The sequence below is a fragment of the Penicillium soppii genome, assembly GCF_028829465.1.
Source record: "Penicillium soppii strain IBT 18220 chromosome Unknown utg000006l, whole genome shotgun sequence".
NCBI lineage: Eukaryota > Fungi > Ascomycota > Eurotiomycetes > Eurotiales > Aspergillaceae > Penicillium > Penicillium soppii.
Window position 1 is genome coordinate 495,124 of NW_026643236.1, and position 21,864 is coordinate 516,987.

General features: G+C 48.8%; 7 protein-coding genes across 7 annotated transcripts; 3 read left to right on the top strand and 4 right to left on the bottom strand.

Annotated features, from left to right (window-relative positions):
- Nucleotides 1-174: 174 nt before the first annotated feature.
- On the top strand, nt 175-3,069 carry N7529_007556 (uncharacterized protein; the record flags this gene model as incomplete). The annotated part of the gene is made up of 6 exons (XM_057243083.1): nt 175-264; nt 342-762; nt 826-1,187; nt 1,266-2,112; nt 2,189-2,372; nt 2,424-3,069. 6 exons carry the CDS (start codon nt 175-177, stop codon nt 3,067-3,069), a joined length of 2,550 nt encoding a protein of 849 aa, XP_057094621.1.
- Nucleotides 3,070-3,827: 758 nt separating this feature from the next.
- On the top strand, nt 3,828-6,114 carry N7529_007557 (transcription factor domain-containing protein; the record flags this gene model as incomplete). Its single annotated transcript, XM_057243084.1, has 7 exons — nt 3,828-3,869; nt 3,928-3,951; nt 4,011-4,503; nt 4,572-4,888; nt 4,952-5,375; nt 5,453-5,657; nt 5,730-6,114. The coding sequence occupies 7 exons, from the start codon at nt 3,828-3,830 to the stop codon at nt 6,112-6,114; spliced, it is 1,890 nt and encodes a 629-aa protein (XP_057094622.1).
- Nucleotides 6,115-7,001: 887 nt separating this feature from the next.
- On the bottom strand, nt 7,002-8,448 carry N7529_007558 (DUF3237 domain-containing protein; the record flags this gene model as incomplete). The annotated part of the gene is made up of 5 exons (XM_057243085.1): nt 7,002-7,030; nt 7,082-7,376; nt 7,428-7,748; nt 7,808-8,296; nt 8,359-8,448. 5 exons carry the CDS (start codon nt 8,446-8,448, stop codon nt 7,002-7,004), a joined length of 1,224 nt encoding a protein of 407 aa, XP_057094623.1.
- A 1,231-nt stretch (nt 8,449-9,679) lies between these two features.
- On the bottom strand, nt 9,680-11,972 carry N7529_007559 (Rad21/Rec8 N terminal domain protein; the record flags this gene model as incomplete). The annotated part of the gene is made up of 6 exons (XM_057243086.1): nt 9,680-10,870; nt 10,929-11,397; nt 11,456-11,590; nt 11,647-11,787; nt 11,851-11,887; nt 11,954-11,972. The coding sequence occupies 6 exons, from the start codon at nt 11,970-11,972 to the stop codon at nt 9,680-9,682; spliced, it is 1,992 nt and encodes a 663-aa protein (XP_057094624.1).
- Nucleotides 11,973-12,810: 838 nt separating this feature from the next.
- argEF (bifunctional acetylglutamate kinase/N-acetyl-gamma-glutamyl-phosphate reductase) lies at nt 12,811-15,606 on the bottom strand (the record flags this gene model as incomplete). Its single annotated transcript, XM_057243087.1, has 3 exons — nt 12,811-12,866; nt 12,918-13,158; nt 13,213-15,606. 3 exons carry the CDS (start codon nt 15,604-15,606, stop codon nt 12,811-12,813), a joined length of 2,691 nt encoding a protein of 896 aa, XP_057094625.1.
- A 1,490-nt stretch (nt 15,607-17,096) lies between these two features.
- Nucleotides 17,097-17,682, bottom strand: N7529_007561 (SNAP receptor SNC2; the record flags this gene model as incomplete). The annotated part of the gene is made up of 3 exons (XM_057243088.1): nt 17,097-17,116; nt 17,179-17,410; nt 17,575-17,682. 3 exons carry the CDS (start codon nt 17,680-17,682, stop codon nt 17,097-17,099), a joined length of 360 nt encoding a protein of 119 aa, XP_057094626.1.
- A 1,722-nt stretch (nt 17,683-19,404) lies between these two features.
- On the top strand, nt 19,405-20,880 carry N7529_007562 (glycoside hydrolase family 76 protein; the record flags this gene model as incomplete). The annotated part of the gene is made up of 3 exons (XM_057243089.1): nt 19,405-19,495; nt 19,540-20,243; nt 20,308-20,880. Coding segments are annotated over 3 exons (1,368 nt in total), but the record flags the coding sequence as incomplete, so codon positions are not given.
- Nucleotides 20,881-21,864: the final 984 nt, after the last annotated feature.

Below are 21,864 nucleotides of genomic sequence, written 5' to 3' on the forward strand. Positions count from 1 at the left end.
TCTTTTCTTACGAGAAAGCTCGCGTAAAATATGCTGCTCAAATGATACCCAAGTGCACAGCCTGTCATACTACATTTATCAATTCGAACTGGCTTGGCACCAGGGATTGCATTCTGGGCTTTCAGCTCAAGTACCCTAAAGATAGGTTCCACACAGGAAACCCATTGGTATACGATGGACCCTTCATTTAATCGACCATACTCATTCGAGTATGCACGACGGAGCGAGGAAAGCGACAGAATGAACGATAGCCATTCTCTTCGGGTAAGTATGCATGGAGTGGAAATTGCTTGATCTCTGGGCATGCGGCAAACCGAGCTGACCACTCCGGTAACAATCAGAATACCCAGAACGTAAATGAGCAAGCTGTTTCCCTTCTTTACACGGCCACCACATCTGCTTTACCCGTCAGCCCCTTTGCAGACCCGATTCCCCCCAGCGGAGTGACTCGACGATCCTACACATCTTCATCTTCTGCGCTCAAAAGCCCCGTCGCAGATTCCATGGAATCGCAAGAGAAACCCGACCAGTTTAGATTACACAATCTCTCTAATCAGGGCTCTGCTGTCCCTTCTTCTAGAGACTCCGGAGCACGATACAAGGGCAGCAGCGTACGGCGGTATCCGACACGACGCATCAAGTTGATACAAGGCTCAGTCTTGAGCATAAATTATCCCGTGCCGAGTCCTATTCGCAATGCTATTCAGCCGGAGTATAGGGATGCGGAGGGTGAACTTTCGGAGGAATTCACGCAAATGAGATGTCAGTTTTCCCACGAACGGAAATAAAACGGGTTTCACAGATCTTATACTAACCTCTTATTAGATACCGCTGCAACGTGCGATCCCGATGAATTTACGCTACGAAATGGCTACAATCTCCGTCCTTCGATGTATAACCGACATACGGAACTCCTCATCGCCATTACCTACTACAATGAAGATAAAGTTCTTACTGCGAGAACCTTGCATGGAGTCATGCAAAATGTGCGAGATATCGTCAAATTGAAGAAAACGGAATTTTGGAATAGAGGAGGTCCCGCTTGGCAAAAGATCGTTGTCTGTCTTGTTTTCGATGGGATGGATCCATGCGACAAAAATACACTCGACGCTTTGGCAACTATTGGTATCTTTCAAGATGGAGTTATGAAACAAGACGTGGACGGAAGAGAGACCGTTGCCCATATTGTGAGTTGTCACTCTATCAGTTTCTCCGAATTTTATCCTCAACGCAAACTCGAATCAATTGCGACTAACGATTTCTAGTTTGAATATACTACCCAGCTATCAATCACCCCCAAACAGGAGCTCGTCCGCCCATACGCAGACAATCCGATGAACCTACCCCCGGTGCAAATGATGTTTTGTCTCAAAAAGAAAAATGCGAAGAAAATCAACTCGCATCGTTGGTTATTTAACGCGTTTGGACGCATTTTAAACCCCGAGATCTGCATTCTAATTGACGCGGGCACAAAACCGGGACCCAGGTCTTTACTTGCTCTATGGCAGGCATTTTATAACGACAAGAACCTTGGCGGCGCCTGTGGTGAGATCCATGCGCTTCTAGGCCATCGCTGGAAAAAACTCATTAACCCGTTGGTTGCGGCCCAAAACTTTGAATACAAGATATCCAATATTTTGGATAAACCGTTGGAGAGCAGCTTTGGTTATGTGAGTGTTCTTCCGGGGGCGTTCTCGGCCTACCGGTACCGTGCGATTATGGGTCGGCCTTTAGAGCAGTATTTCCATGGTGATCACACGCTTGCTGAGAAATTGGGCAAGAAGGGCATTGATGGGATGAATATCTTCAAAAAGAATATGTTTCTTGCTGAAGATCGAATTCTTTGCTTCGAACTGGTTGCTAAGGCTGGTAGTCAGTGGCATCTTACGTATGTGAAGGCATCGAAAGGAGAGACAGATGTCCCCGAACGACCGGCAGAGTTTCTGAGCCAACGGCGGCGCTGGCTGAATGGCTCTTTTGCTGCCTCGCTTTATTCTATTATGCATTTCAATCGCATCTATCAAAGCGGACATGGTATCTTTCGGTTGTTTTTTCTTCATGTCCAACTGGTTTACAACATCTGCCAGTTGGTCCTGACGTGGCTTTCACTGGGTATGTTAATGGCAATTTGCTAGCCGTGTGGAGTCTTCCCAGGATTGCTGTATAAAGTCACTGACACATGATTTAGCATCCTACTGGCTCACAAGCTCGGTCATTCTCGATATTGTTGGAACGCCAAGCGCAACAAACAAATACAAGGGGTGGCCGTTTGGCAACGAAGTGACTCCAATTCTCAATAATCTATTGAAGATTGGGTACTTGACATTTCTTATGCTCCAATTTATTCTAGCTCTCGGCAATCGGCCCAAAGGGTATGTATCGTGATTCACAGGCGGTTTATATTTGCTGACACCGAAGTATAGCTCCAAATTCTTGTATACACTTTCATTCGTCTATTTCTCTGTCATCCAAGCCTACCTCCTCGTGCTTGCCTTTTACCTCGTTTCCCAAGCATTGACCCCTGAGAACCTCAAATTCGATTTCAACCATGGCTTCTCGGCACTGATCTCCGGTTTTATTGGGTCGACAGGCGGCATTGTCCTAGTGGCTTTGGTCTCAACATACGGGATCTATTTCGTTGCCAGCATTCTCTACGCCGATCCCTGGCATATGCTCACTTCTTCTTGGGCCTATTTTCTCGGAATGCCCTCGTCAATCAATGTTCTCATGGTCTATGCATTTTGCAACTGGCATGATGTTTCATGGGGCACTAAGGGATCAGATGCACCCGAGAAACTTCCATCCGCACAAACAAAGAAAGAAGATGAAACGCCTTTTGTTGAGGAATTGGAGAAGCCGCAGGTCGATATTGACGAGCAATTCGCCGCGACGGTGAAGCGAGCCCTAACTCCGTGGCAGGAGCCGGAGGAAAAAGAGGGTGTTGCGCTTGATGATTCGTACAAAGCATTCCGAACGAATCTAGTCCTACTGTGGACTTTTAGTAACGGTCTTTTGGCGCTGTGCATTAATAATTCCAGTATCACGAGGCTCTGCTTGACGGCAAGTTGATTTCTTTCTCTTCCTCGACACAGTCACTGACCCATATAGTCAACATCTACGCTTCGCACAGCATGGTACTTTAAATGCATTTTGTGGGGTACTTCTGGTCTGTCTATTTTCCGATTTTTGGGGGCTCTTTACTTCTTAGCAAAGACGGGGGTGCTGTGCTGTTTTTCCAGGCGTTGAGTTAAGAACCGAAATAGTAAATGAGAGGGCGCAGCATAGGTGGCCATGTGGCTGTGAGAATAACGGACTAATTTATAGTAGGAATTTAGGACTAAATTGTCGGGAATAATTTTATTTGCTCTCTCCTATTATTTCTTTCATGTATTCAATGTTTGAAGTTTCTCGGTTTGTATAATTTCAAAACATCTGTAATGTACAAATATGTACTCCGTATAGAATCCCGTACAGGTAAAATGGGTATGGGTACGGAGTAACCGGTACTTCTTTACAACTAATGAATACACTGCCTCAATCTATTTAAAACGATGAAACTAATGTATAGCTATCTAAGAAGAAGTGTATAAGTAATTATGTTTCTGTATTTCGAACCCTATTGGACTCAATTCTGCCAAGAAACTGTTAAATCCGCCAAGTCGATCAATGCTACCTATGTTTCGATTCTCTTGGCGAACGGAAATTTCTGAATCGTCGGGTTTATATTTATAGGAGGTTCCACTTTCAGGGTGCTCCATCTTATACTATACTTATGTACCCCGTACATGGCTTTGCATCACAGTAGTAGTTAGTACTGAGTTTTCATCATGTCAACTGTGCTTCCCAAAAATACCAAACTACAACCAGTGGTACGACTCAAGAATCTGAAACAGATGATACTTTCTCAATGCTAACAATTTACTGCAGTGTGACCTTTGTCATTCACGCAAGGTATGAGACTTGAATAAGTCGGTTCGACTTGAGAGTGAACTCTACTGATCAATTTTCAGGTCCGCTGCGACAGGCAAGATCCCTGTGGCAACTGCCAGGATGCTGAAATCTCCTGTCGTCGCCAGCGAACTGCAAAGCGCAGATGCACGAGTGATCGTCGCCAAGAAATCTCAAGTCCTAGCTCTTCTCATGCTTCGCGGCTTCAAACGATACCCGATCATGAATTCGACGAATTGATAACTTCGCCGAATGAAGTGGTGCCATTCCTGCCAGTCTCTCGTGCCAAGCAACTTGGATCAAATCATATATGGGAACCTAAAACTAGGATCTTATACGACCCCGTTCACGATGCGCAATCGACAATTCAGCGCCAACTGCGCTATCTGCCGGGTCTTACTCTAGATAGACGAAGTGTGCTTGAAACAGCCTTGTCTGTCATACACCTATTATCTGATAACCCAAGAGCTCTGGTACAAGAGAACAAACCCAACCATCAAGGCACAGGTTCTTCTCGAATTCCGCCCGCTGAATTCCTGACCTGGATGTTGAAGGGTATGTCGACACTGGATTATGGATTATCTCGCTGCCCTAAGGAGAAGCTGACCTTGAATCCTCCGCAGATCTTAAAACCGATAGATTCGGGCCATTTGTTGCAGATTATTTCAGGCACATTGCACCAGGAACATTAAAGCACATGGGACTTTCACTCCTTCGGAACAAAGCATCACAGCATGAATCCATCATTTACAATGTTTGTGTCAATGCGGTCGCCTACAAGTTCCTTACCACAACGATCAGTCTTGAAGATGACGCAAACCTAGCCCTCGAACTCAGGAAGAATGCCACCGACTACCGAGCAGCAGCTCAGGCTGCATTGAAACAAATCCCACTTCTTGTGCCTCCGTCTCTGGGTTTACTACAAGCTATTCTATGTGGAGTAAGCACCCCCCCCCCCCCCCCCCAACACCGTCAGTAAACCCCAGTTTCTAACCCCAACTAGGTTTTTCTTCATCAAGGATCGGGCGATGTCGGATTAAGTGGAGACCTGACCAAAGCAGCGTGCAAAACCTGCATGGACCTCGATCTTGCAGGAACTGTCCTACGGGGAAACGGCACAGACGAAGAACTCTTCTGCTTCCTTTGGTGCTACACTTTGGACAGGAACCATGCGTTCAAAGTCAGGACGTCGCGGTGTCTTCTTGACGTCCATTTACCGCCCACTTTCGCCGATCTATACCCAACCTACCCCAACATCGCCGAGCTTCTCTTGATCTACCTCGATCTTGCTCGCGTGCAGGACATAGTGATATCACATCTCCCGGATAGCTCAGTGAACCACCATGTCTCTACCTCATCGCTCTATAACACTGGAGAATACATGCTCCTGCAGATGCAATACATCCAACAAAGAATGAATCAGGTGAGTTCAATCCCACCCTATCTTTGTTTACCAAACATTCTAACCAGAACAAGATCGACTCCTTATCCTCCGAATGGAAAGGCCTCGACCGCCAGACCGAAATGTCCGCCCTAAAATTCGCCTATCAATCAATAAAAACCGGCATCCTCTACCTCCTCCAAACCTCCTCCGACCAACCACTCCATTCTGCAGACGGCTACCTCCAATCCGCGCGCCAGGAGCTCTCAGCTTTGGTATCGATGTGCCACACAGCAGAGAAGCAAGCAGCGGTCAGCTTCTTGAACTGGTAAGTACCAGCACACCCACCCATCATCCCAAATCCCAAATTCAAGTCTAATAAATCCCCCTCTACCACCAGGACAATTCTCCTCTACCCAGCAACCGCATACCTAGTCCTCTTTTGCAACGTAGTCGCAACCTCCGACATCGGCGACTTCAACCTAATGAGAGCAATCGCAGACTGTCTCACGCAGACAGGAATCAGTTACCCGCTTGTGCAGCTGCGGACGCTATTCCAGAAATTCCTGGGGCTGTCGCAAGGCTTTTTCAGCGACGAGAGGAACGCGACGCAAATGCCCGAGCCGAGACTGGATGGCTCCTTGTATCCGGGTATTCCGTTTTCGATGTGGGAAGGTGACGCAGAGCTTAACCATAACCAGGTGCTTTTCTCTGGCGCGGAAAGCTTCTCTAGTATGCTAGAGATAGCGGATGAGGCTTTTTTGCCGTATGGGGACTCGCTTTGAGGGGTTTTAGTGGGGATTGGTATCGCTGTTTGTATTAGCGCTGTATTTTGCATTTGGGGATATGGGAGTTGATGTTTTCAACAGATAGTTATATTGAGATATATATATGTAGTGATCTATAGAATGGTTGATGTTCTATTCAGTGTGGTATGTACATGTATATACGGGTGTTATTAAGTATGTATGGTCTTCCGTACATGACGGCGGGTTATATATTCTGTTCGAAAATGACCCAAACGCACAGCCGTACGAAAATTTACATACCAAGGTACATTGAGAGATTCCGATGAAAGCAACAAAATAATACAAGCATAGTGACGTTTAAATACGCATGGAAATCACGTTGGAGTCATACAATAGAAGAATAGAAGAAGAAAAGAAAAACGTATCACCCGGAACAATCTTCATTGAAAGCAATTCAATCCAGGCACACATCCAGATACCGTCGAAGGCAAAACCTGCCTTGGTCATAACGAGGTCCCGAATTGATATCGAACGCAGTAAGAGCATACCCAAATAAAAGCATACACAAAGATAAACTAAGATAAACAACAATACCCTAACAGGCCGACCAAGCCGATTGAGATGGTCGTCAAAGAATTACATCAGAAGAAAAAGTTCAGAAAGTAAAACAGACAGAGCAAAGACGCAGCAGAGCTCATCGGGGGTTGTCAGGGGCACATAAGAACACTGGGGTGTTGGACACCCGTGTTTTGAAATCAGAGGACCGGATTGGGTATCCGGTAAGAAACGAATCATAAAACGTTGCGCCGCGGATCAAGAGGGAAATGAAAACACCGTTTTCCCATCAATAATTTGGAGTCAAGGGTAGAAAGCATGAAATCGCTGAATAACGGACAAGACATGATCGTTGATCAGGGATCAGACTAGTTGACACGGAACGAGTCGAAGATGACTGAGATGAATTAGTTAAGGATACAAAGGGATTAAAGATGTTTAGACGTACCCTCATGTCCTCTGCGGCAACCGCTACCGATCCACATCAACGTGTTTAAGAATGTGTACCGCTCATCACCGGTCTCCATGGAAAGGTTGACGCGATACTTATAGCTGCCCGGGTTGACGCCATCTGCCATATTAGAATCAATGACCTTCTCGAGTACATCTTTGGCGCCCGTCAACCAGCCATCTGTGCGAACAACAATGAATGCTGGTGGGTCATCGACTGTCTGAAGCATAAAACTGGCGCTCAGATTGGTAGCTGAGTCCTTGGTCACAAGCTGGGTATCTTGACCACCGGGCTGTAATTTAACAGTTAGACAACGCTTTCAAAGTGACGGCATAATGCTTACCAAAACAATTCCCTTGCCCCACCGGCCAGCCCATTGACCGCCGATAAACGATACCCATTCACGTTGACCCCAAATACCGGCACCGACGTTCACCTTCGGGTTCATTTTGATGCTCATGCGGAAGTCCAGCTCCAGCGTGGGCGCAGGGATCTGTAGTGAGCGGGCGACATCGCCTTCAGGGAATGTGTGGAGCAGGTTGTTGGCGGGAATTGAGTCTTTCATGACACTGAGATACGTTGGGCATTCGAGCAAGTGCTGGCGCTGGCGACTGGTGTTCTTTGCACGGACTTGCTGGCAGTAAATACATTGCACAGACAGGCACTGTGGGTGTTTGTTAGCTTGTTTCTTAGTATGCGACAAATGAAGTTTGCGCGACGCACCTTGTCTTCTTCCTTAGCGCGGAACTCGACAAAAGCTGCGTGTACGTCATCGAGCGGAGGCGCAGGCAAGCTTGAAGTCGAGTTCTTCGACTTTGGCTTTGGAGTCGGCCGGGACGCGGCACTTGGCGGCGCCGAGGGAGGGCCGGTTGCCTGTACTGGGGTAGCCATCGCGGCGCGATTTTGGAGGGCCTGCAGCGGAGCCTGCAATGGGGTGGCATGAGGATTGACACCATTGGTCATGAGGGTGCCATTGGGTGCTGGAATAGTACCAGGACCGGATGGTCCTGACGGGGTCGCTGTCGGGCCATTTGGAGTTCCAGGGTAGCCATTGGGAGGGCCGATTCCGTTGGGGGCGGCCTGGGCGGGCTGGGAAGGCTGCGGCGCGTTAGGGTGACCGCGCAGACCGGGACATTCAAGAAGATGTTGTTTCTGGCGCGAGGTGTTCTTTGCACGAATTTGTTGGCAGTAGATACACTGAACGGAGAGACACTAACACATGCACAAACCCCAAAACGGGTTTTCGTATGTTAGTGACGGTGTGGAAATATTACGAAATACACAACGCAACGCACCTTGTCATCTTCCTTGGCGCGGAATTCGACAAACGCCGCGTGTACCTCTTGGTCGACAGTACGACCCATTATGAGGGGAGTAAGAGGCTCCAGGATCAAGAAAGGAAAAAATAATAAAGAAGGGTATTAGGATAGAAGGCGTGTAATGTTGGAGGGGTTAGGGGAAAGAGGAAAAGAGAAATGGAAAGACGAAGACGGAGACGGGAGAATACGCGGGTTACGCGCCCTGCGTAATTTGAATCACTGCTTACGGGTATTGATTTTTGGTATTCAATACTTCGTCACCGTACAATGTGCGTATTTATCTTTCAACCTTTTTCTATATAGATCTATTTGCGAATTATATATTCTTTTTTCAATTTACTCTGAATTGTAAAAAATTGTACTTATGTGACTACTCGTAGTTATGAGACTTAGGTGTCCAGTGTTGGTGTTCTGTTCGCTGACCATTCACCGGTTACTGACGCGGACGAAACATATCGGCCAATGGATGAGACCGACGAGGCGCGGTCGGGCAATGCCTAGAAATATATAAGAATACTACTATGCATAGTTAATTGATAGTAAGATAACATAAGATAGATGTGTCGGGCTATATAGCTATGGACAGACAGTTCCTTATTTCACCTGGTAACTACCAAAATACGGAGCATGCGACAAATGCCCAGTCGGAGGATTCAGGGCATACGAGGTACGATCGGATCAGAGATTGCTATGATTGGAGTTAGTGGAGATTCTCTCGCGTGAGAAACTCGCGTAAGGCAGACACAAAAATCGAAATAAAGATATGAATACTCGAATATAGAGTAGAATGTTGATATAGTTAGTTTACATACATATAGTATTTATATACTTGGTACCTGTTACCTGTTCTGTTCTGTTTCCAAGGTTCGACATCTTGAGGTATTATTACTGTCACTGAGGTTGCTGTATCCCATACGCGATACTCCTTACACGTAAGATTGATATAGAAACATTGAATGTTTAAAGAAAAAAATTCATAGATCCGTTTCGATGTATCCCATACGTTTCACCACTTTGGTGTCTCGTTTCTCGTTTCAATAAAAATAAGAGCCTTCCGGGGTAAAATCGGTGATGCAATAGCCCATCGCGTCAATAGCTTCATATGATCGCCAATATCAAATTGCAAATCGCAAACGGAAATCTGCCTTCGATTTCGCACCCCCACGTTAATTCCTCAAAAATCCCCCAAACCCGTGTTCTCATCAACGCAAGTTCTTATAGTCTCGTAATCTCATAATGTCATGTCTCGCAGTTCATCTGGAGCCAGCGCGCACGCTTACATTTCAGAGAATCGCAGCTGGATCTCACCAGAGCGATAACCACCCCATTCTGCACTGCACTGATCCTGATAAACACGCAGCAAACCCTTCGTCGCCAAAGTAAGCACATTCATCAAAGCCTGCGTCGCAACAGCACGCGTCGTACTCTCAGGCGGCATAAGGGTCGCGAAGGTAGTGCGGCCTCCGTTCGCAGAAACCGTCCAAGGGCTAACATTACTGCGGGGACTCTGTGCGCTCTTCTCAACGCCCATCTTAGTCTTCATGAAATCAAAGAAATTCAAACTCTCCCGATCAAGCGACGCCTTAGCCTGTTCGAGCAAAGAGCGCTTTCCGGGAGAGATAGAGCTGATGCCCTCGCGGTCTGTGGCGAGCTCGCCTTCCAGATACCGGGTGAGATCGAGGTCGTCGCCAAAATTCCCCAGGTCCAGGCTCAGTCTGTCTTGGCCGCCGTAGCGGCCGGCGAGGGGACTAGCGCTCGTGAGACGGCTGCGGGCTTTGCGGCCTTGAGAGGACAGTTCGCTTACGCTGCCGAAGCGGTGGGGCCGGTGGGAGCTCTTAATTGAGGCGGTGATGTTCCATGGCATCTGGGATGAGTGGTCGTCGAAGAGGCTTGAGGGGGCGTCACGGCCCAGCTCGACGTCCATGCTTAGACGGTCGATGTTCTCGCAGCTGAGGTGCTCTGCTTGTTCCTCTCTGGCGCGGACGCGGCGTCCTTCGGAGTCGAAGTCGTCCTCTGTACGGGTGTGCTTTTGTCCGCTGTGCTCGCCATAGCCACCAATGGATTCGAAGAGATCTTCACCTGAGAAGAGATTGAGCGGGTGTGATTCTTGCTCCATGCCCAGACCGAGTCCGACAGAGCCGATGCCTTGGCCGAAAACCCAGAATGCGGCGTTCTTCTTGGCGATGGTTGGGACTTTGTTCTGCTGCTTTTGATTCAGCGCTTGAACCATATTCGTAAGGTATTCGTTATTCCACTGAGCCAGTGTTATATTGCGCAGGGCCGTGGTGTCGTCAGATGTAATTTCTTTTGGGCGTTTGGCGCGGGGAATCCTCACTGGCGGAATCTCAATAGACTCCTCGATTACATTCTGGCCATCTTTTTCATCAAGTAAAGTAGGCCCTGCAGCGTGTGTATCAATTTCCATCCTGTCATTCTCAACATTGACAGTCTGAGTATCAATCGGCACCTTTGACACACAGTCAGTGACATCTCTCCTGATCCACAAGAAAACATACAATACTCACCTGATCATTACGGAGATGTCCGTGCTCATTGTACCGTCCATCAAAGACGCCTTCACTATCTCCCGCCGCAGGAGACTTCTGACTCAAAAACGGAGTCTTCTCCCTCCCCTCAAGCTCAACCAGATTCCCATCCCCATCAAAAGTAAAGTCCGCACCAAGAAGAAGCCCACCCTCTTCATCGCCGAGCCCCAGCCCAGTCACCTGTGCGAAAATATCTTTCTTTGCAGATCCACGGTTCTCACCGAGTCCCACAAGAGTCCCCTCGCCCGTATCATCGGACGGAAGCTCAAGCTGGAGACTTGAAAGCTGGGAGGTGCCGGACAGGCTATTGACTGGCGATTTGGAGAAGAGGCCATTGAACTGATCGGAGTCATTGACAGGAGCGAAGTGCGAGAGGTCGATGTCCAAACCTGGGAGATTTGTTTCTGGCAGGAACGACGTGTCGTAGGGCAGAATCAGATTGTTCGGTCTTGGGAGGTTAGAGGTCAGTGCGATTTCAGTGTATTTTGCAGAGTAGTGACACTCACTTAGTCTGGCCAGCCGATGGATCGATGCTACTCCCCGGAACTATCTTCAGCATGGAAACCATCTTGTCGTGCATGGCCTGTGTGTCAAGGAGGGTGTACCCGCATTGCTGGTTATAAACGTGGGAGACGCCGTATCTAGCTTTCAAGTCAGTATAAGATACGCAATGACCAGTTGATACCGTTTCGCTTACAGCAAGCTCCCTTGGAGTCGCAGCGCCATTGGTACTTCGGGGTTGATGATCACCCTACAGGCATTGGGGACATCCACGTCCTGGATGGCTTTGCGGTTTAGTCTTCTGGCGATGGAGCGGGAGCCTAGGGTTGCAACTAGCCTGTGGAAGGACATGTTGAGTACAGTTTGTGGTGCGGAGCTATAAAACCGTCGGCATGCTTACCAGATTGTTGCGACTCCGTGCTCTGGGGACGTGAGAACTAGTGCGAAGGGGTCAGTGAGTATTATTTATAGCTTGAGACTAGTAATGGATACTTGGAACCTACTTTCGTGGCTGTAGAACATGATTGCGGTGCGTGAGCTCGAACGGGCGCTTGGCCCTCGAGTCGCAGTGCGTTTCTGAGTGCTGTTGTTGGAGAATCAGAGATAGGCCAGGAGTTGCGTGGCTGTATATGCCGAAGTATTTTTGCTGTGGATATGGGCGTTGAAGAACAATGTACCTGGAAGACTGAGTGTCTGTGGCTTCGACTGCTCTCGTGAGGAGAGCCTGGGTGGATGTTACCGGTGTAGCTTGGATGAAGTAGAAAAAATGATGCGAGCAAAGAAGTATCAAGTTTCACATGTGGCAAGGAAAAGATAACAAGGAAGAGAAAAAGAGAGATGCGTGGAGAAAGTTGGGTGGTTGAATGGTGGAAGTCCGCGCTGGAGATGAGTCTAGAAGGCAAACCGAATAATGGTGTTGGGCAACCCATCTACAGTCTACACGTAAAGGCCAAAGCTATGGCATTTGATTTGGATGAAAAAGTGCTCGATCACATCAATCGGATCTTTCATTATTCCCAGCAGTCTAATCCAATATAGTCGGAGAACCCAAGATTAACACCATAATCAATATCTCTACCTAGGCATTTCTCGAGGCCGAAACACACCGTTTGCAAAAGACGAAGCTGTCAGATAAAAAGCAGAAATCTAACGGAAAAAGAAAAGATCGAAACCAACAGAAAGAACTCTTTTGACACAGATATGGACGTAAACGAAATCGACTATGGAAGATCCGGAAAATAGATAAAGGCACCTGAAATCTTCAACCCAGGCGATGTATAATGTGCACGCGGGGTATGAGACAAAAGACATGCAAGTACAACACACCAACACCCCAAAACTACTCGTGAGAAGCCATAGCTTAGTCAAGGGGAATACCCTCGTACTCGGAGTAGCCTAGAGCCAAGTTCATGTTTTCTGCAAATGAAGTTAGTGTTATGTTTCTTATATTTGAAGGGAGAAACCTACGCAGGCACTGAGTGGCGGCACCCTTGAGCAAGTTGTCGATGGTGGCGCAGACAACGACACGCTCGCCGCTGGAGTGGACGGCGAAACCACCGATCTCGACACCGTGGCGGCCGGCAATATCCTTGACGAGAGGGGCCTCGCCGACGATCTTGACGAGCTTCTCGCCGGCGTAACGGTCCTGGTAGAGGTTGCGGATGTCACGGGAGGTCATCTTCTGCTTCAGAGGGATGCTGATAGAGTGCTGTGCAAATGTGTTAGCAATCTTCATAAGAACGAGGGGAGATCAAGCACATACAGAGATACCCTGGAACCAAACCGCGACGTGAGGAATGAATGCAATGCTGGTGCCCAGCTGTGCGCTGATCTCACGCTCGTGAATGTGGTCAGTCAGGCTGTAGGGAATGAGGTTGTTGGTCAGGTATTGCACGTCGTTCTTAGGGCTGGGCTTGGTGCCAGCACCGGAGTATCCAGAGACACCGAAGGTAGTGGGCTGGCCGCCAAGGAAAGGAACGAGAGGAGCAATTCCAAGCTGGGCGGCGGTGGCGTAGCATCCGGGATTGGCAATGCGGGTGGCCTGAGCGATCTTGGAGCGCTCGACCAACTCGGGGAGACCGTAAGTCCACTTAGGGTCAAAGCGGTAATCGGCACTCAAGTCAATGATGACGTTACCCTTCTCAGAACCCTCGTCGACGGCGTCGACGAACGGCTTACAAATACCGTTGGGCAGAGCCATCACCCAGCAGTCGATGTCGCCGTTGGCGGACATCTTGCGGACATCATCGGGGCTAAGATTCTCGTAGATGATCTCACGCTTCTCGTAGCCCTGGAGCTTCTTACCGGCCAGCTCGCGGGACGATACGTGGCGGAGATCCATGTTGGGGTGGGCGTTGAGCAGGTTGATCAGGGCCTGACCAGTGTAGCCACGGGCACCGATAAGCGCAACCTTGGCGGGCTGGGTGTTGGAGTTGTTCTTCTCACCGAGAGGGGGATTGGGGTTGGTGGTAGAGTAAGAACGGAAAGCGTTGACGGCAACAGCGGGACGCTTGGCGCGGGTCATGCGCAGAGCGTTGCTGGTGGTGGAGAAACCACGCTTCTGCTCAACAGAAGCACCGCTAGCACCGTGGCCCTTGCCGATGTTTGCGGCGGCCTCGGCAGCGCGGTGGAGACGCGACTCGAGGTTGATATCACCAAACATCTGGCGGCCGTGCTGGTTGAACTCCTGCACGAGCTGCTTGACCTCCTCGCCATTCTCAGCACCATACCAAAACAGGACTTGGCCATCACGACTCAAGCTGCCGTCGGCCTTGTCGAAGAACCAGGTCAGGTTCTCGTCATCTTCCTTGACAGTCCATGCAAGCTTAGGGAAATCCTTCTTGATGCTGGCGAAGACGTTGTCAGCAACGTTGGTCAACCATCCAGACTTGGTGATGGTGAAGGTGGCCAAGTGAGCCATCTGGGATCCGGGTTGCGGGGGAAGCACAACTCCGAGGGCCTCCATGGGCTCGTCGTAGTAGATCTTGAAGTCCTTCTCCTTCATGCCCTCGACGTAGCGGTCGACAACAGCACGAGCATCAAGACCCTCACGGTCACGGATCAGCACCTCCTTGAGGGCGGACAGGTTCTCAAACTCAGACAGAGTGGTCTTGACGTGGATCTTGTTACCACGGCGGATCAAGGTACCGGCGCCGGAGTCGGTGAACAACTCCTTCTGGAGATCAGCGGGGTGAATGATAGCAACGCTAGATGAGCGAGGCAGGTCACTCAAGAGTTCCTTCATCTCCTTGATCTTGAGGCGAGTACCGTGGCGCACCCACCACTGGTTCATGAGATGATCGTACTCCTCATCAAGGTTGATAACGGAGATCTTCTCGCCAGTGTCACCGTTGAAAAGACCGCCCTTCTCGGCAAGGTAGACGATCTTGAGGGGCTGCAGAGAGCGGGCAAGCTCACCTGCAGCCACGTCCGCGTTAACGTTGAGAACCTGACCATCCGGGGTCTCAGCCATGGAAGTCAAGATAGGCAGACAACCAGCGGCAATAGCGGACTCGATAGGAGCCTTGTCAACACCATTGATCTTACCGACCAAGTTGTACTTGGGCTTGTCAAGGTAATCAGCCGAAAAGACACCGGCCGTGATCGGGCGCGCACGGATACCGATGCGCTCAAGCTCCTCAACGAGCTTCATGTTCTCCTCCAAAAACAGCTTGCGAGCCAGAGCCAAAGTCTTGCCATCAGTCACGCGAATTCCATCCTCGAATTGGGGCTCAACACCCGCCGCCTCCAACATGCGGTTGAGCTGGGGGCCGGCGCCGTGGACGACGATCGGGTAGAGGCCGACATGGTTGAGGAAAGCAAGAGCAGAGGACAGAGTCTCGAGGTGCTCGGTAATAATAGCACCACCGACCTTGATCACAGCGAACTGCTGGGAGGACACGGAAGTGAAGTGTGACAGGTACTGTTGGACCTCACGCTTTGAACCAATGTTGCTCAGCAGCTGCACGACGGTACTGCGAGTGGCGGTGAGATGGGGATCAGTGGAGCGAGAGTAAGAGCGAATCTGGCGAAGGGAGGTGACCTTGCCGGCTGAGACTCGTAGAGGAGAGGCAGTCGGTGCGGAGAGGGTACGGAGGGGCTTGCAAGCAGCTCTCCGCACAGCGGAGCGAAGGGACATCATTGTGGCAACGCGCATGCGGCAACCTCAATGGTCTCACAGTCCCAGTGGGAGAGTTCCCCGAATTTGTATGAAGTGGAAGGTGAGGTGAAGGAAGGTGAGTCAAGAGATTTTCCAAGATTACGGCCGACCCTCGGAGCGATTATTGGACCCATTTAATGATGGGGAGAAGGCGGTGGGGACTAGCGAGCGATTTATCTGTACGATTCGTTTTACGTGTGAGTTATTACTGATTTTTACTTAGGTATCTATTGACTTATAAGAGTTATTTTATTTCTAAACATATTTGTTTCTTTTCTGCTCATCTAACAAAAATTATAAAATTTATATAAGAAAACAGGTAGAATACTTGTGTAAAGTACTTTTGGTGTGGTGACTCAAAACATGGAAAAAAATTATCGGATCTACCCAAATCTCCTTAGACTTCCTCAAGCGAAATATCCTTACCTCCGAAAGAAAAAAAGAGCCCACTATCTGCCTCGGGGATCTTGAAACGTCATCCATCTTCGGTTAAGTCTGGGTTATCTGATCCTCTCCCTTCTTCTAACTCGTTACGTTTAGTCACCGCTATCCACTTCCCTCCACCCTGTCTGGATCTAGTTTCTCCCTGTCTGGGCTTGTTTCCGACGGTACACATACGAGGTCTTCTTTCAGTGGTTTATTTAAGAATATGGTGGACACTTTGTCTCCAGCCAAGAGGTCCTAGTAGTATTATCCGATATTTTTTCTGCTCGACAGCCCTCGGCAAATGCATTTCCGAAGCATTCGTCAGAGCTGGACCGGCCTTAGTTACCAGAAATTGTCGGGGCCCACTGTAGAGACCCTTAAGAAAAGCTATAGCATCGGAAGTAACGGGTTCCTTGCAGGAAATTCTCATTGGCGAATTGGGATTATGTTGGGCCGCAAACCACGTGGCGGTGAAATACTGAGATACTTAAAGGACGCAGGTAGGCCTTACGATTTATGACATATAACTCTCGGGTGCACGTTAGCTTGATTTCTGCGGATAAGCACACCCTCTGTACTCGTGGGCTCTCTCCACTTAGGCTCAAGCCAGAAAGCCCAAGCAGAGCTCATGTGCCATGCATGACAAGGATGCTTACCTATCACATTGTGGATCTACCTAGGTACACTAATGATCTACCTACGTGGGTACGATATATGGTTCTTCTGCAACAAAAGAAAAGAGCACGCTAAGGGAGATTCATTGCAGCTAGAAAACACCCGAATGGCAATGATAAGCATACTTAAACACGGCATCAACTATCATTTACATCTTCACCCGTTGACCGAGTCGCATAGCGACACCCAAAATCGGATGATCTCGTATCGTGGAAAAAGTCAAGAGGATTTGGTCATTGAAAACACGCCCAGATAAAAAACAGCAGGAGGTATTAGCGGCTGTGAAGAAAACGGAAAAGGCCTCACGGCCCTAACAACAGTAAACCCAGTAAAATTCAAGATTCCATGTCCAAAGAGAAGTCGTAAGTCGCGCACACAGGCTGAGCTTAGTGCTTGGAAGCCCACACTGCATACCGAATTAGTATTGAGTTCAGGAAATAGTGGTACAGTAGTGAAATCAAGACTCACCAGACGGCACAATAATGACAATCAGGAGGACGATGACGCAAATAACCAGGCACACGCGCATCTTCATGTCCTTCCACCACATATCTTTGCGCACGCGATTGGCGCCCCGGCGGAAACCCTGGGCCGAGACGGCGAGGTTGTCGGTCTTGTCCTGGAGAGCATCCAAGTTCTCACCACGCTGCGAGACCTTGTTGATGTTTTCGCGCATCACACCAACCGTGTTGTCGATTTGCTATTGAGAACAAACAGTCAGTCCTGTTGCGGAAAGCAGGAGGCCTAGCCTTCGCATTTCGGTAAAGAATACCACAATCGTTCGCCATGAACCAAAACATATCTACGCGATTTCTTGTTCGATTGTATGACGCCAGAAATCAAGGGATTGGGGAAGCAACTCACTTCTTGCAATTCGGCGGTCCGCCGGCTGCCATTCTGTCCATTGCTAGCCTGGGCTCCAGCCGAGCCGGAAGGGATATAGGGATCGTATGGTTGTTCATTCTGAGCCATTATGAGAGTCGTAAAGGGGGTTGAGAACTCCTCAGTTGTGATTTTGTGAGATGTCGGGGGTGTCTGGAGGACGTTGCCGGAGCAGTAAGGGTGGCTCTGTTTTGGCCGGAAAGCGCAGGCAAAATGGAGTGTGGAGATGGAAGTTGATGCAGAGGAGAGTCGTAATGCGAGGTTTATCACAGTTTGATAAAAATCGAGATGTAGCGCAACGGCGAGCGACGGAAGAGAGATAGGTGTAACGGTTGTTGTCTGGAATGAAGCTGACTAGGTTGACTTGCCGCTGAGGCGGATGGGTTAGTCACGTGTCGTATTGTGGCGTTGTCTCAAGACAAAGCGTAGGCTTCCGGCCTTTGGAGTCAATTAACTATCAACTACTGGATTTTCAGTCTATGACTAGTGAAGGTGATTGAAAATTCATTGTTTTTAAACAAGCACACCATCATGGTTTTATCCTTTTCCAAGGTTGAGAGCGACAGGGGAAATGGGATTAATCTACCACAATTAGACGAAACAAATTATTTCAAAGTGAAGTACAATTTTCTTTTTTGCATAATTATCTACGTAATTGAAGTCTTTGAATTTCAGGAAATCAACTTCGGTAGGAATACAGTTGAATATATGGCTGCCTACTATTGATACCTAAGTAGTACTCCGTACCCGTTGCCTGTTGCTCGAGGAACGATGCTATAATTAGCAACACGATCCAATACTCCGTGTTCCGTAGTTGGGTGTCCACGTTTGTGAAATTTCAAAGTCGCATACTTTCGATGCATTTCATGTATTCAAAAAAAAAAAAAAAAAAAGGTCAGCCACGAGGTAGGGCATGGGTGTTTTATGTGATTGTCCAACGCCGAAGGATTGCAATATTGTCGCATGTCTTACTATGTCGACAACCTGCCGATCCTTCAAAGGCGGGGCCCAATATCAAACAATTTCATCTCTACCAGTCTACAACGACTTAGCATGTCGCCAAGAACATCACACAGCCTCTTTAACAACTTCGTTAGCCCGCCAATGAACATATGTGCTTTACACTCGAGCGGTGCTGGGAGTCCAAGGTCTTCAATCCACCATTGACGTGGAGTAACATGCTACGGTAGCTCAAGTTTGAGCTTCGCGGCTCCTGCTATGCTATTATTCCGCCTATTTGCGCATTGTCTAATGCTTGATGATGGCATCCAATTTCGATCTAAATAAATTGCGACACTCTTTGTTCCTTTGCTAGCTGAATAAGAACATATATATCAATGCATTCCAAGGATCGGGGCATGACCAAGATCAATCAACAACCAGAGACACTTGCAAGGCTGATTGCTTACAGTTGAGAACGTAGTCCCTGTCTATGCGTGCCAAGCCCGAGATCTAGCCTTCGGTTTCATCCTCTGGCGATCTCTCGCGATATATACCCTACATGTCAACTATCTCATCTCGAATGGCCCGGCCCCCTGCACGAGGCTCTGACCTGACTCGCTACCTACACAACTATACTCCATATCATGCTGATCCGATGCCGAGCCACTGTCCAAAGACATGCGAATTACTCATGAGCACCCTCGGCCCCCATTTCGCTGTCGTCTTGATAATCACAGCTTAACCCATGGCCATGAAAGACAAATCCAAAGTTATCTTGACTTCCGAGGATTCTTTTGATGTTTTGTTAAATTTTTGTTCTCCTTCTGTATATATTTTCTTCCATTTATATTTATTATGAGATACCTAGGGCGACCATGCATCCTATTCCTCCTCTTCACACTAGGGCCTCAAGTGACGCAGGCGTCCATTGACCTCGATCTAACCGACGAAGGCATATACAGTCTAACCAATCCCATTCGCACATAATCACTAACAAAATTCCAGATTCCATAAAAGCCGCTGCCAAAACCGCCGCAGCAGGCATGATGCAATACTACACAGGCGACCAGCCCGGCGATGTCCCAGGCAACATCCCAGCCCCGTACTACTGGTGGGAAGCAGGCGCGATGTTCGGTGCAATGGTCGAATACTGGTACTACACCGGCGACGACAAATGGAACAACATGACCACACAAGCTCTCCTCCACCAGGTAGGCGACAACAACAACTTCATGCCGCAGAACCAGACCCTCTCGCTCGGCAATGACGACCAAATCTTCTGGGGCTTTGCAGCCATGGCAGCCGCGGAGCTGGGATATCCCGATCCACCGGCGAACCAGCCGCAGTGGCTATCGCTTGCAGAGAATGTATTTAATTCGCAGGCTACGCGGTGGGACGAGTCGACGTGCGCAGGCGGGTTGCACTGGCAGATCTTTGAGTATAACGGAGGGTGGTCGTATAAGAATACCATTGCCAATGGTGGGTTCTTTGATGTCGCGGCTCGGCTGGCTAGGTATACGGGGAACGATACGTTCGCGGAGTGGGCGAATAAAGCCTGGGACTGGACGAATGCTACGGGGCTCATAGGTCCGCAGTGGCATATTTTTGATGGCTCCGATAGCACGGATAATTGCACTGCCATCAACCATGTGCAGCATGCATATCTGCCTGCGGTGTATCTCCACGGTGCGGCAAATATGTACAACATTGTGAGTATCGCGATCCTATTGGTCCGCACAGGCATAGGAATGAGCCATCTCTAACATCAAAGAGACCGATGGCTCCGATATCTGGCGAGAGCGCATAGAAGGCCTCATCAGCGGTCTAGACACGTTCTTCCCTAACAAAGAAAACATAATGGCTCAGCCCTGCGAATCAGCAACCTGCGACCTAAACTCCCGCTCGTTCAAAGCATACCTGGCAAGGTTCATGGGCGCATCAATCCCCCTAGCCCCGTTTACCAACGAAACACTATGGCCGAAGATCCAGACGTCGTCCATAGCAGCGGCAGAACAATGCAACGGGCCCAACAATGCCTGCGGGCTGATATGGACTGATCGGACGGACTACAAAAGCACCACCGGGATCGGCGAGCAGATGGCTGCTTTGGAGATCTTCAAGGCGAACTTGGTGCATACTGTCGAGGCGCCTGTTACAGGGAAGACGGGCGGTACTAGTAAGGGGAATTCTGGGACTGGTGATGAGAGTGGCTCGAACACTGCGGCAGACAAGGATATTCGTACTCGGGCGATTTCGATAGGCGATAGAGCTGGTGCGGGGATTGTTGCTGCTTTGGCTGTTTTAATGCCTGTTAGTGCTGCGGCGTTTTTGTTTGTATCTTCGTGATTCTTGGTTTTGATTGGGGTCCCTGTGACGGGTCATTGTTATATATTTCTTGTACAATTCCAGCGAACATATTCAATAGGAGGCTTCCAAGATTGGCGATGTGGTGTACTTTCAACATTCCTTTGATATATAGCTGTCCCGAAACCACACACGATTGGAATTTTCTTCACACACTCCTGATTAGTGCTTTGAACGCCATGGAAATGCGACAATAGCAAGGAAAGCTTAACAATCCCCCTTTTCTTTCAAATGAGTGACAATATAAACAACCTCAACCCATTTCGAACATCCCATCAGCCATAAGCAAGACCCACCTTCTCCCTCCTCATACCGATCCAACCACCGAAAAATGTCAAAACGCCTCCCAACTATGATCCTAGTGTCCGGGCATAAGCATGCACGCGCATAGATAGAGGACGTAGATGATTCCGCCGGCTTGGTTTGCTGCTTCGTGGGTGCTCAGATCGAGACCTTGCGCCGCGTCAGTGCCGACTACACCGCCATAGGAGTGCATAATCAGGAGGATGAGGGTTCGGGGGAGGGTTTTGTGCTTGATGTTTTAGAGTTTGATACCCACCATAGTATTCGGGCTATGTTGCCTGGGAAGATAGTTAGGGTTGCTTTGAGGGCGGCGGAGAATAAGAGAAATTTGGGGTGAGGTTGAAATGGACTCTTGGCAAATGGAGTATGATCCAGTTTGATCTTAAGCGGTTCGCGTTAAATTATGATATCGAGACCTAGAGGTCGGTAATTGTACATTGGTGCCTCGGTGAGGCATAGATGCAAAGATGAGGGAAGAGTCGCAAAAGTATCGTACACCCAATGAAAATCATGAAACACACCCTGTGTTGTTGCTGAACAAGTACAGGGACTTGCCCAAGCACCGAAATAGCAAAGGATAGTTGCCGGAAACATCAACGGCAGGAGGCGCGGAGCATGTTTGAGGACGGTAGGCCATTATCTCGTGTCACGGAGATATACCCA